General features: G+C 40.9%; 1 protein-coding gene across 1 annotated transcript in view; it reads right to left on the bottom strand.

Annotated features, from left to right (window-relative positions):
- XRCC4 (X-ray repair cross complementing 4) overlaps positions 1–15432 on the bottom strand; it is a 59485-nt gene continuing 44053 nt past the window's right edge. The window contains exons 6-9 of the mRNA XM_041463325.1: positions 6597–6763; positions 1330–1482; positions 841–944; positions 1–35 (exon numbers count right to left, since the gene is read on the bottom strand). Of these exons, the coding sequence (XP_041319259.1) occupies positions 1–35; positions 841–944; positions 1330–1482; positions 6597–6763 (459 nt within the window). The remainder of the gene's footprint in view (positions 36–840; positions 945–1329; positions 1483–6596; positions 6764–15432) is intronic.

The following is a 15432-nucleotide window of genomic DNA, read 5'->3' on the forward strand; positions in this document are numbered from 1 at the left end:
TTACAGGAAGACACTCTTGTCTGGATTACCTTTACCTGTGGTGGAAATAAAAAGCTCCAGTGAGAGAACCCATAGCAACCTTTGCAGACCTGAAGGGAAGCTTATGTATCTATTTTTATACACATATATATGTATACCTATATATAAGCCATATTAGAGTTTTGAAATGCAGTTTTGAAACTTTGATAGCATTTGCCCTGGGTATTCCCACTAGTTTATCACAAACATGCCAAAATGCTGATTCACAGTTAAATATTTTGTACTGTATAATGGGCCATCACTTCATCCCACACACTTTTTACAAGGCTCTAGTCCTGGAAAAATTCATCAGATTAAGTTTCATGAGCATCTTCACAAGGCCAAAAAATCTTTGACAAATTAAAGTGGATTCTGCTATAAATACACTTTCATTCCATTTATGCACACAGCTCTTTTTATAGCTGTTAAACCTCTTCTCTTTCCCCTTTTTAAACACTATTGAAAGTGTCAGGAGCTACCTTTTACACTTTATCAATCACGGCACACACATCATGATTCCTAGAATTTAAAATGGAATTGTTGATGGTTCAGATACTGTTAGACTGTCATTAGTTCTGCAAAGTGTGTAATTTGTCACTTTGCAAGAAATGACAGTGCCTTCACTCCTGCAACATGCTTTTAAACCTCCCCTCTCTAATTTGAAAATGCCAGTATTGTACTCTGCTCCAGGAGAGGTATTTTTAAGGCTTGCTGGCTGGCTTGTCACAGAGCAATCTGTCAGGTAGTCTTTTGCCTTCCTTCAGGTTTATTCACACAAAGCCTGTCTGTGATATAACACGAAGACAATGCTTTCTGTCTTACCTGATGGCAACGAGGCCCGTGCTGGATTTTCACTTTCCTCATCAGTGCTGGCATCATAGTCGTTTTCTCTCTTTACAACCATCTGAGTAGCAGCGATACTATCCCTAAAAACATCAAAAGAAAGGGAAAGGAATTAAGGTATTTTTGTTTCTCAAAGGAATTAAATCATTCAGGGAGAATATGTATGAAATCACCACCTATGGAAAAGGCAGGGACATGATCTGATTGGAAAATCAATTGCAGCCCAGCAGAAAGCAGGACAGATCCATCAAACACTCACTTCTTGGCTACAGCACCCACAGCAATATGCTGCTGCCTGCAGGGATGCCAGAAAGAATCCTCCTCTTCCATGACTTCCAGGACTGGTTTGGATAACCCAGCACTCAGCCAGGAAGAACTGTCACTCACTGTCAGGGCCAAGGAAATGGAAACTGAACTAAGCTAAACTCAAATGTGCACCACACCAAGAAACCCAGGGAAATTAAATACCTTGCACACTTGGCATCCGCTGCAGATTCTTTAGCTTCACTCAACAACTTCTGCAAGTTTCTTATCTTTGCCTTCTTTTCATTCAGCACCAAAACAAACCTGCTGTAAAGGTCTGCCTCCAGCTCCTCTTTAGCTTCCACGCATTTTTCCAGCCTGCAGCACAAAATTAACTGTTACACCAATCATTCTGTTCCCTAGAAGACATTTCTGTCCTGAGGCCAGCCAGGAATCCCCACTCCAATCCACGCACGACTGGTCCAGCACCTTGTCTCTGAAACAGGCCAGAATAAGCCTTTTTTTGTTGTTTTTCCACAGAAAAGTGCAATGAACTCTGCTTCCAAAAGGGAAAAGTTCCAGATGTGAACCCTTCTCTTCATGCTTTTTTTTTGGGGGTGGTTTTTTTGTTTTGTTTTGTTTTGTTTTTTTGGTTTTTCTTTTTTTTGTTTTGTTTTTTTTTTGTTTGTTTGTTTTTGTTTTGTTTTCTTTTTTTTTAGTTTTTGTTTTGGTTTTGTTTGTTTGTTTCTGTTTTGTTTTTTGGGGTTTTTTTGGTAGGTCCTTGCACACCTCCACCCAAGACAACTAAAATTTAAACAATTCTAATGTTCTTTATTTTCAATGCTGAATCACAACAGTGGGCATACCTTAGGAGGATACACATCATGAGATTATAAACAGATATGATTCACCTTGTCAGGTTTCAAACGTGGAGCACACATTGGTGTGAAATATATTTGAAGAGGACAAGAAAATTCCAAAATATAAAAATGCTTAGCAGCTCTTAATATCTTCAAAGGAAAATATACTTCAGGGTTTTGAGAAAATTTAGTATTCATCCATGTGGGTAGATGAATGCCAATAAAAAGAAGCACAATGGGAATATTAAATTAAGAATATGGGTGTATGAAGTCTCATAAGCAAAACTGGAATACAAGCAAACCTGAGCACAACAAATCAAGTGATTTGTGGCAAATGTAATTCTGTATTTAATTCTTATATTTCATAACCTTTCAGACCTTGGCTTGAACCACAAACATTTTATTAGCTGTATACACAAGAAGCAAATAAACATCTTGATAATCTTACTGATCATGGTAAGTATAGTGAATAGTCATAAGTTAAAAACATATTTTTCACCAGCCTGTGCAAGGCTGTAAAAAAGTTTAGAAGGCTTATTATGCTATTAAACCCAGACATGTAACAGACTTTAAAAATATTAATTTATAAGGCAAGAGATTTCAACAGACTTCCTACATAAATACTAATTATTTTGTTCACAGATCAAAACCATATATGATATAGGAAGCAAGACAATAGCAAAAAAAAAAATTCTCACAATTTTTATGTTGTGGTGAAATGTGTGAAATCTCATGAAGCATTAAGCCTACTGTTCAATGCTTTAGGGATATGCCTGATAGTTGATAAATAATTCATCTAATTTAAATGCAAATAGCAGAACATCATTACCATACAGATCTGTTCAATAATTCCTAAATGAAAGATCATAGGTACTAATCAACTACCAGGAGACTTTCCACCTACAAAAGGGAAGTTAACTGTTTAGTGGGGAATAAATAGGCAATTCACAAAGAACCATAAACCCTAATGCAGGGCCCAGAAGAGCCTGGACATGCTTGATACTAATTATTTCTATATACATAAAGACGGGGGGGGGGAAAGGATTTTGTCTAAAATATGCTGATCTTTCTGTATCAAATCCTGCAGAATAATCCCCTCTCCCACACATAAACCAGGCAAAGTGGTTGCTCCCTGCCTTTACTTTGACAAGGCACTGGTCTGTGTTGGAGCAGTTGAGGCTGGTTCAAATATTGAGAAATGTGGCTGACTGGGCCAAAAAAGTGCCATTTAAGATAACTTCAGTGAAGCCCCTGAGTGCTGCAAAGACATCCCCTGGTGAAAACACACATAAATGGACACTTCCAGTGAAGTGAAGCTGATGCTGCCTGGACTGTGAGCAGCACAGAGGAGAAACCAACTGCAAGACTAGCCAATTTCTTTAGCCTCTGGAGAAAAAAATTAGCATCTTGAATATCAGAATTAGAATATTAACTTTTCCCTCTGGGCAGAACCAATTAGTAGTATGCCATCAGTTAATCTTATATGATTGTTTTCATTTACATGAACACCTTTTTTTTAATTTTTTCCCCATTATTCAAAGGTATCCACATCCAAATACATTCTCCAGACACAGAATGGCATTAATTTGGCAAAACACTGAGTATCACAGAATCATCACATTAATGCTGTACTTGCAACTAATGAGCCTTTAAAATACACTAATAAATGGCATATCTGATAGTTTAGCAGAGACTGGTAAAAGGCAGAGGTCTTGGGGACAGAGATGCATTAATTGGGCAGGTGGGGTTGGCTCTGTGGACCCTTCTGGACTCACTGAGGATTCACCAGCTGAGCCCAGAGCTGGCTGGGTTTCATTCCAATACCTCAGTGGCTGCAAACACAAACTTTAATTGCCATTCCTCACGCGGTGCTGCCCGAGTGTGCCCTGTGCCTCTCAAACACCACCTCCCCAGGCCAAATGGAGGAGCTGCTCATCTCACAGACAGCTCCCAGCACGATGAACCCAAATGGGGCTTAATTATTGGAGTGGTGCCTCCCAGTGTGTGCATCCTCAGGTCTCTCTGCAATGATTTCCATGTGCCAAAATGCACCCAAGGTGACAGATATCAAAAATCCTGCACAGCCCACTGAAACCAGCCACTGTTAGGGAGTATGACAAACAATCAACCGAGACATTACTTATAAAAAACAAGATTTCAAGTGCTGACCCAACACAGAGCAATCACTCATGCTCTACAGAGGTGAATGTGAGCTATGAAACTTAATGGTTTTTTCTTTAGTTATTAGTGGCAACCTTTACAATCCAACACTATGAAGGAAATAATTCAGCATCTCTGGTATTCATCCCTGTTCCCAGTGCTCTAAAATGATTCCTGGATCTCACAGCACTGCTCCCTTGCACTTCAGATTCACCCTTCCCCCAGCACTGGCAGTGGTATGGAATGTTTATGAGCTAATCCTGAAGACTCAGTTTCAAGCCCAAAGTACCTAGCTTGCATTTTTATAATCTGCTTGTGGTTTAAATACACTGTCGCTGCAGATGACCACAACATAAATTGGCAGCTATTTTGAATTTGGCTTGTCTACACAAATTTTGGACGCCTGAAAACAAAAGACATACCCCACGCCCAAACCAGAAATTGGATTTTTATTGTTCAAGGAATTATTTTGCTACAGGTTTTTATTACTTAAAATTTGCCACCTCCATTATCATGGAATCCCAGATTGGTTTGGGTTGGAGGGGCCTTAAAGCCCATCCAGTGCCACCCCTGCCACGGGCAGGGACAACTTCCATTGTCCCAGGCTGCTCCAACCCCAGTGTCCAACCTTGAACTAACTGGCCTTGAATTTTCTATAAGAAATAAAGAAAATAGTTATTCTGCTCTGATATTTTAACTCATCCATCCCTGAGGTGTTCACACACAGACACCCACACTCAACCCCAGGCAGCCACTTGCTCACCAAAATCTCCGTGATGGTCAACAGAATTCAAACAGGGAGATGGAAATGGGATTATTGAATGATTCCACCCAGTGCCCCACAGCTATGGGGCACAAAAGCAGCTCTCAGAAGCCTGCCTGCTATGTTTTAATTCTAAGGAAGTCCTGAGGAGAGAGGCTGTGAGCAGAGGGAGCTGCAGGGGCTGTGGGGCTGGCATGCCCTGGCTGCAATTCTGCACACCACGTGCTCCGTATTTGATGTTCCACCACTCAGCACCGTGAGTGGTGCAGGATGTAAATCCTGAATTCCTGCCTCCTGAACAAAGACAGGCACAGCTTTGTTCAGCTGGGGGCACCTCGAAGCGTTTGGAGCTGAAACAGCAAAGGGAGGCAGCAGGGTAGACCTGGGCTGTGGCAACTAGAATTTAAAAAGAAAACACCACACCACACCAAACCAAAAAGAAAAAAAAAAAACCCAAAAAATTAAAAAAAACAAAAAAAAAAAAAAAACCAAAAAAAAAAAAAAACCAAAAAAAAAAAAAAACCAAAAAAAAAAAAAAACCAAAAAAAAAAACAAAAAAAAAAAAAAACCCAAACAAAGCAAAACAAAAAACCATCCCCAAAATCCCCCAAAAAATCAAACCAAAAAGCCTAATACTTCTTGAATGGAAATGATTTCTGAATTATTTTTATTCAGCGTTTAACAGACATGGCCAAAGACTGGTGACTACAGAACACTCGGTGTATATTCTGAAAAACCATTTTTCATCTACCCAAAACTATAAACATGCTAAAGAAATCCACCAGCTTTCACTGAGAACAAAGTCACGTAACTCTGATTTTTTTTTTTTTCTTTTTCCTCCTTTTCTTTGGGGTTACTCTGTAGAAGTGCCACCCCACCATGGAAATTGATACAAGCACTAATGCCTCTTACACATCAGCGTGTAATGCAGTACAGAACACGGGTTATACAATACACTATTGTTCAATTACACTGTTAAGCAGTAAAACACTACTTAGGGAGGCCCTTTGCTTGTCAGGGAGACTGTCAGGAGAAACTGTTACTCATTTTAATGAGAGGGAAACAAAACTAACTCCTCCCAAAAGCTGGCTCTCTTTTTCAAGGTAAATTAACACAAATTAGCTGCATTCTTTCATCAATCTTCCTAGATTGTGTGTTTTTTCAGGTAAAGCTACAGAAAAGCAAGATAAATCTCTGACTGCTCTGTGCTAAGAGTTCTGTGCTTATTGAAACAAGCACAGATTATTTCCCTACAGAATGACAGACAACTCAGATTGTAAATGCAACAGCAATTACAAAAATCTCTTGAAAAATAATGGTACTTTTCCCTATAATACTGCACTCATTTTTCAATTCCGGCTTCTTCAACAAAGAAAACAGATGAAAGAAACAGCAATTTATTCCCCACTCAAAAATGTAAATAATTTACACTGCCAGTCCTAAGAATCATAGGAAATAATATTAATGAAAAGGCTTCCTAAAGAAAGTGAAACTAATTCCACAGATTTTGACCTGTTTGGGGTTTTTTTCTAACTTACAAGCTAAAACCCCCTTTAACTGCAAACTTTTAGTATCAGTTGCATCTTTATCAGACAGAGGAGATCTACAATCACATGGGCTGTGGTTAACTGAGCTCAAAATATGTCTCAAATTAATAAAAATTGCTGTCCACTGCTGCTGAGCTTCTCAGGTGTCACCTGGGAACTCACCTCCTCTCCACGTCGCTGCAGTTGCTGAAAAGCCTTTCATTTTCCCTCTGCAGATGCTCAGTTTTGGCCTGCAGCTTTCCCAGGCTGTCCAGGCAGTAACCAATGAGTTCTTTGATCACCTCTGCTGGGTTTGGGACTTCCTGCAGCTTCAGAGATCCAAGTCTGAACTGAGACACAAGGAAAGAATGAACTATTTCAACTGCACAAGAAACTTCACTGAGGCTTTGCCCCCGTAAACTTGAATACATCTTTAATAAGCATAGGAAATACCTTACAGTCCTCCAGTTTAAAGGGAGATAATTTTGTCACGTGGAGAATGGAGGAATATGTGGAATAATATACATGGTAATTATTTCCAGAGGGCCACAATGTTGAGAAGGATTCTGCAGCATCTCTGGGCTGGGCAGAGCCTGCGGGAGCTGGGCTGGGCAGGCTGGAGAAGGGAACGCCGAGGGGGGATCCATCCATCCATCCATCCATCCATCCATCCATCCATCATCCATCCATCCATCCATCATCCATCCATAATCCATCATCCATCCATCCATCATCCATCCATCCCTCCATCCTCCATCCCTCCCTCCATCCATCCATCCATCTATCCATCCATCATCCATCCATCCATCCATCATCCATCCATCCATCATCCATCATCCATCCATCCATCCATCCATCCAAACACCTGCCAGGGCTGCCAGAGCACGGGCCGGGCTCTGCTCAGGGCTGCCAGTGGCAGCAGGAGCAGCAGTGGCCATCACATGGAGGGCAGCGAGGTGCAGGCCAGCAGGAGGGAGAACTCGTGTCCATGGAGGGGCAGAGGCCTGGAGCAGCTGCCCAGGGAGGGCCTGGAGTGTCCCTGTGTGGAGCCGTGCCAGCCCCAGCTGGACACGTCCTGTGCCACTGCCCAGGGCACCCTGCCTGGCCTGGGGGATTGGACTCTCCAAACATCCCTTCCTGCCCCAAATATTCTGGGATTCTATGATTCTGTGATTTATGCAGCTAATATGAAACACCTAGCCAGCAAGTTGTCACCTCCAGGGTTTAGACAGCAACTTCCTAATCTTAAAAGGACTCCTCCAATTAAACAGGCAGCCTCATCAAGCCAGTGAGGCTAAAGGATCTGTAATGAACCACTGTGTTTCTTCAGCAATGGGGATGCTGTACAGGACATACAGGAGGTCTGAACACATTTGTTTTGCCTGGTCTGGGATAAACAACAGAAAACTGTTGTTTATGTCGTGTTAAAGGAGGAATAGCTCAGCCACACTACAAACCAGCTGAGCTATAACCATGCAAGCCCGGGTGAAGACACATTAATATCTAACACAATAGTTTGAGGGAGTGGAAGAAGGAGAAAGGGTCATCTCTCTCATCTTGTGATTGTCAAAAAGACTGACATAAATTTTGTGGCACTTCCCTATGGAGGGAAGTATTACCCATCTTTCCAACTTGAATACACAGCTATAACATCTTTAAAAAGGCATAGATGTAAGTGGTACACACTAGGGAAAAGTTCACTCTGTGTTGTGGCACCTCACCTGTTAAAATCAGAAATGTGGTTTGATTTATTTTTCCCCCATTTTACTTGGGAGGGCATGTAAAATCACGTAGAGACATCTACTAAAAAAATGCCTATTGCTTGTTACCTTTTTCAAATGCAAGTTTCGCTAATGCCATGCAGAAGTTTTGGCTGAAAAAGGCTCGGTAAAAGCTATCAAAGACATTGTCTGAAACAAGGAACAGTCCTTCCACGTGGACCTTTTATCTGTGGAAGTCTCTGCCCCAACACATGATACCATCCTGACCTCCTTCAGCAAGGTCAGCCTATCAGAAAATGTGGAAAACCCGAAGGTTTCATTTCCAATTAGCCACCAAATTCACATGTGCTGTCTCTAAAGTGTTGTTGTCTTTAGCAGGCGAACATCTGATGGCTACAGATGAAAAGATGCTTTTAATTTATTTTTGGAAATTAGATTACGCTATCAGTAGCCCACAGATTGGCGTGCACCCCCTGAATATCACACTTGCTGCCTGACAGCAGTAACAAAGATGGACGTTTGTGTAAAGGAAACTGTTTTTCATCACTTGCAAGCCACCACCATGCTATTTGGATAAAGAATTCACAGAGATAGAGAGGCACAGTAGCACAGATAAATGGCATCACAACCTTTTACCGTGAAGGAAATAGCAAGGAGAGCACATCATTTTTGTCTTCTGCCTTAACATATTCAACTGAGACCAGGTGTAGGCAAATTTATTTAATCAGGACAAACAAATTACACTTTTCACTGCACAAAAACAATAAAAAATTCATAATCCTAAAACAGGTTGAAGTGAGTAGCAGTAGAATTATTCTGAAAGCCTGGTACCACTGCACAACCAAAATCACACAGACACACAGCAGACACTCCAAATGCAATTATAATTATTAAAAAAAACAAACAGCACTGCTACAGGGACAGAGAATATGGGTCCATCTTTGCAGGTATTGAAGTCAAACACTGACTTTAATTTGACTTAAACTGACTTTTAAACTGACTTTGCCTAACTTTTAAATCTTTAATTTAGCCTTTAATTCAGGCTGTATGTGAAGCAGCTGAATCTTACCTACTTTCTCACAATAAAATTCACTGTCCTGCTTCTGTGTCTTAGACACTGAGAACTGTGGACCATTTCTAGGAAGGCCCACAAAGTTGAGCAGAGCAAGCCCATCACCAGGAGGCCTAAATTTATCATAAAGGTGCTGGCAAATCAGCTAAAAAAGGAAAAAAATAGCAAGGTTTTCTGCAAAACAAGCATTCTTCTTTATCCCCCCTTCTCCCACAGCCATCTAATCTTAATTTAGAATAGCTGTGGGGAGCACATTATCCAGCTACCTCCAGGAAAACACAGAATGTTTGGATACAGCCCTAATTAAAACAAAACTAATGTGACAGCCTGGAATAGTGGGAGGTGTCCCTTTGGAAAGGGACTTGGAAAGGAGTGGAATGAGATGGGCTTTAAGGTGCCTTCCATCCCAAAGCACCCAGCAATTCCATGATCCTGGATTGTGTGGTTGTTCTCTGCCCACCTCACACAGCACAAATGTACACAAAGTGCACCAAAATCCCCTTCCCCGAGGCTGTTCCTTCGGCACGGAATTGTTTTACAACACCTATTTAACACAGAGACGTCAGCACTAACAATAGCAACGCTGCTATCTCGGCAAATTACAGCTGAGTGGTGTCTGCCCCACCAGGAGCCCTGTGCTGAGAGGCTGATAAGCCAAAAAGGCCCACTGAATTCCCAAATCAGGACTAAAACAACCTAAAGTAAAAAGAAATATTGGGGCAGTTCTGCTCTGGAGTCCTGCTGGCATCCCGAACTGGAAAGCAGACTGGTAGAGGAGAAGATGACAAAACAACACAATTTTACATCCAAGGATTCTGAATCTGGGACAGGCGTGTAAATTGCAGACATAATTCTATTAAAATTAAGGGGAAAAAGTGTATCGTTGAAAAGGAGATGTTCGTTTTCCCCGCACACTGCTAAGATTTTCCTTGCAACTACAGCAAGGAACAGCTCAGTTATTTGTCCTTCATCGCCAAAGCCACAGTAGGGAAACTGCAAACAGTTCCAGGGAGATGCAGTGGAAGTGGTTAAAGATCAGGATACCACAACAAACAGTTAACCGGCTGGGATATCAAGATAAACAGCTCTTGCTTACTGCAGGAGTGAAAGAAAACATCATTAACACCTCACTAAGCTAATTTGACAAGCAACACGTCTTTGGTTTGGATCACATTTCCGAGGTGATTTTGTAAATTCGTAACGGTGAATTTTGGATTTTTTTTCCTTAGCTTTGTAAGTTCCTGCACTTTGCTGCTCCCCAGATGAATTTAAATTTCTCACCATCCTTACAGCTGCTGTAGCTCTCTGGCTCTGCCTCATCTGCAGATGTAACTAATGTGCTTTCTACTTCCCCTTCAGATCATTCAAGAAAACATTATGTAAAACACTGAAGCACTAAACACTTCATTTATACAGAGAGGGAGCAGACCTGGAAGAGGTCCCAGGGGACAACAGACTGACTGTGACTGATACACTGCTGCCCTTCAATATCTGTTTTACTGTTTGTTGGGATTTTATTTTTTCAAATTTTTATTTTTTTAAAGGTGCAGGAAGATGAACACAGAAGCATTTAAAAACTGTGTTCCCTTAATCAGAAATCAGTCATCACATATCCACCAGGTCTGTATTTTGAGCTTAAGAAATAAAAACAAGAATTACAAGCTTATGACAGAAATGCCATTTTCCCCTGAACTCTCACCCTGCCCACTGTTTGTCTTCTAGGGATGAAGAAAGAAGTCTTCTTAATCACAAGACACAAAATATTTCAGAAATAACTGAGAAGTTTCTCAGTATTTCTTCTAGATTCTTATGCTTGCAGGAAGATGTGCTTCACATAAGAAAATAACAGGTATTTAAAAAATGATACAACACATTTTCCACACAAGATTTCAAAACTGAAAGTCACATTATTGTAGAGGCAGTGAATTTTAATTTTGCATTAAGTAACATATATCTGCTATGTAATCTTTGCATTACTTCACTCCATTAAATATAAGAATTATCATACCTAAAGCAATAATTATCAGAGGTTATGCACTGAAAGGAGACATTCACACAACAAAGCCTCTCTTCTGAGTCAGAATCTGAAATTAAACACTAACAGTGAGTTTGTTTCAAATAACAACAGTTTTTCACTGTGTCTATATGAAAAAAGAAATCATGAAAACTCTCATTACATCTGCTTTGCTGGTTGTGATTTTTCCCTGTATCAGTAAAATATTCTAACACACCTTTCTAACAATGTTTTTCACCCACAATATATTTAAGGAATTCTATACTGCCACAAAATTAGATAGATTTTGTCCTTGTTGTCCTGGCAAGGTATAGCAGATATATAGATGTATAGATATATAGATATAGATGTATTTATAGATATATATGTTGTATTTGTGAGCCTCTCTCCTATTAATTCTTAACCCACAGGATTTCAATTTTTCCTTCTCTGTTTTGAAAACTAATTAACAAATAATTTTTGGAGAGAGCATCCTTCACAGATACTTAGGTCTGATTCTGAAATGAAAATATTCCCAGCGTGTGAACTGATTGACAGAGGTTTAATCACACAAGTCGACCTTGTACAGACTGTTACAGGCTCTAACTCAGCTCACTCAGCTTCCACTGCTCCAGCCCAGAGAACTTTTCCTATCCTGGGTGAGACAGAGATCCCTGTGCTCTGCCCCTAAAACAGCATTTCAGACTGAGCTAGCACTCCCACAATCACCTACATCCTCACAGACAGATGCTGCCTCCTGCAAGGTATTGCCCAAGCAATGTCCTTTCACCAGGGAAATATCAAAGAAGAATTTGTGGGGGAAAAAAATAAATTCCAGAGCAGCCCACCAGCACGGAGCAGCTGTGCAGTCCCTGTCTGGCTTCTTGGAGTCTGTGAAAGCAGCTGTGACCCCTGTGCTGGAGCAGGAAAGCCCTGCAGATCCACACAACAACAAATCCTTTTGTCACTGCCCTGTTCCGAGCACAGAATCACAGAATCAGAGAATGCTGAAGGGTTGGAAGGGACCTTAAATCCCACCCAGTGCCAGCCCAGCCATGGCAGGGACATCTCCCACTGTCCCAGGCTGCTCCAGCCCCAGTGTCCAGCCTGGCCTTGGGCACTGCCAGGGATCCAGGGGCAGCCCCAGCTGCTCTGGGCACCCTGTGCCAGGGCCTGCCCACCCTGCCAGGGAACAATTCCTTCATAATATCTCACCTAAATTTCCCCTGTTTCATTCTACCCATTCCCCCTTGTCGTGTCCCTCCATTTCCCAAGACAAAGTCCTTTCCCTGCGGCGCCTTCACGTCCCGGAAGGTGCTCTCAGGTCTCCACACAAACTGTCCTTCACAGCATGAAAAAAAACAATTTTCTCAGCTTGTTTTCATAGCAGAGGTGCCCCAGTTCTCCTTACCAGCTCCATAAAAAAATCCTAAAAAAAATACCAGCCACCTAGAAAAATCCTGCTAGGGGAAGCTGCTAAAAGCTGTACAGGTGAGCTACCCTGAAGTCCCCCACCCATGCCTTTGTCTACTGCTGGTGCTGAAAGCAAATTCTTTACTACAGAGTCTAAATGTCTTATTTAAAACTAATTAAACTGGAATTAATTGAATTTCAGAGGAATTATTACAAAAGGAAGTCCTGCCTTGCATATGAGATACAGCAACTTTCTTTTTCTCAGTTGAGAACTGGAGCTCTTGCAAGACAGACAGGCTGTGATTCCCTGTTAAATATCAGCTGCCTCTCCTACTACACAGTCTCTGAAAGAAGGTAGAATCAACACTTGGATAAAAATAAGCTTTCACTATGGAAATACCTAAGAATTTAAAAGAGAAAAATGTTAATGAAAATTCATGTACAGGGTTAAAGAATATGACCTACAAATGAATGATGCTGACACTTACACAAAGAAAGTATTGTTACAAGCTTGAATCTGGAAAGCATTATACCATTTTTATTTCTTAAGTCAATCAGTGAGTGGTCTTGATTTTTTAAAGCTGTGCCACTATTATCTCGAGGGAAATCATTCAGCAGTAACTATGACATCCCTGGGTGTGGTAATAAAACGAGCACACTGGACTTGCACAATACAGTGATGACAACGTGAAAGCAGAAGTTGCTTTTGTAACAGCAGACTCTAGGAAGCTAGAAAAAATTACACAGCACCATGGAAGCCAAGAAATCTGTCAGGTTACATCAGACAGTGTAAAAATATGATCACCAACCCTAAAAAACAAGTTTAACACAAAAACCCAGCCTGCAAAAAGCTTCCCCCCTGATGAAGGCATTGCAGACTCTAGAGCAAAACAGCTGACGTGATTGAAATTGCTCTCAGGTTTTTACCACACACTGCAGAAACCTTCAGAACTGCCACCCCATTACCTCCATGTCCACTGGAAAATTAAATTCCTTCTGGATTCACTCTTTGGCATGGGAGCAGCTCCCAGGTATTTTTTGGAGAGTGCTCCACTGTTCCTCACAGCCTCAACCCCACACATTCATGGTGTTGTGGGCCCTGTAAGGATTGGGGTGAAAAGAGGAAAACCACAGAGAAATTGGGACCATCACCAGGTGCTAGAACACAGTGACACCCATCCCCACAAGGACAAGGAAGGCTCTGTCACTCCTTCCACCCCTCATCCAGCCCATGCTCAGCCTGGGCAGCAGGCGCTGATCCTGACAGCTCTTCCTGGAGTTACTGCCTGGGAAGGAGCTCTGGAGGTCTGAACATCAGTTTTTGTGTGACCTGCAGCTCTGTGCAATCACAAGAAACAGTGCCACGTAAACCCCCTCATACAGGAATTTAACTTTTCACAAGATTTTCTTAATCTCTTTAGCGTAGCTCAGTTATTTTTTCCTGATTTGTCTCCTAAACACACACACACACAATTTGTACCCATTTGTTCTAGGATATACTCTATTCCCTGGCTTCCCGTTTTCTTTTCCCTCTGTCATGTTCAGACTCCATAATTTATAGATAAATTAATTTCTCAGCCAGTAATTCTTTCTGTTGGACTAAAGCTCCATGTAGCTTTGGCTACATACATGTTACTTTCTCTGTCTCATACCACACAACCTTCCTCTCAATTTCACCTTGCATTTCTTGACTGTGAATGATCAGGACTGTACATTTAATTTCAAATATAAACCATGTCGAAGCAGATAGTGAAAATCCACAGAAAACAGACACAGACTTTAATACTGATAGTGTTCAAATGTCACATTAATTTGCATGTTTCATTGCTTTCCTTTAACCCTGTCACATGTACCCTCTGTAAGAATCACCAGGATACAGGAATTATCTACATTTTAGGATGCCTGGTTCTCCAGATAGTTTTGGAGTTAAAAATTGTAAATGAAAACAGTAAGAACATCAGATAATTCTTAAATACCCCCTTCCAAGAAAAAAGAAAGCCATGTACATAGGTTGGAGTACCAAAACCACCTACTGAGCAAGTAACTACTGGATTTCTTTCATAAAAGGCATTATATCTATATGTCTTTCCTTAAAGCCTTTGGAAAACTTCCTTGTTTAATCTCTACACTCCTCAGAAACACCATATTTCACATATCTACACCATCAGCTACTTCTGTGAAGCTTAATCCCACCCAGGCTGAAAGGGTCTTTAGCTACTGAATTTTGACAGCTGTGGCATGGTCTGGTCAGGATCTACCCAGGCTGTGATTCCACTGCCTCAAAGTGCTCTGTAACCATTTTTTCAGACTTACTCTAAAAATATTGCTCATGAGAACACTTCGTCCTAACCTTAAACCTATACACACACACAGATATACATATATATATATACAGATATATATATATATATATATACAAATAATATCTTTGTAAAAAGTGATTTTTTTGGAATGTTTTTCCAAAAAAGGCATGAACTGAATGAAGTTGCAGAGCATTTGCACCACAGAAATGCTCATCTCTCAAGGTGCTAGGCCACAAAAACCTGATACTGTATTCCCCCCACCCCACCCACCCATTTTTTTGACCACAGTGCAAATGAATCCCTTAAAATTAGAAATACACTGAGTACTAAAATTAACTGCAGTGGTAATACTCAGCACTTGTAACATCAGTTATTTCTTCCACTTTTTTGCTTTTCTTCCCCCCAATGGTAATCACAGAAATTGTTTCACTTGACTTTGGAAAAAAAAAAAATCAAAGCAATTGGAGTAAAAAAGCCAAAGGCAAAAATCTATAAAAATCAGGTGCAGAAGTTACTT

Source organism: Pyrgilauda ruficollis, unplaced genomic scaffold (genome assembly GCF_017590135.1).
Source record: "Pyrgilauda ruficollis isolate IOZ18807 unplaced genomic scaffold, ASM1759013v1 scaffold164, whole genome shotgun sequence".
NCBI lineage: Eukaryota > Metazoa > Chordata > Aves > Passeriformes > Passeridae > Pyrgilauda > Pyrgilauda ruficollis.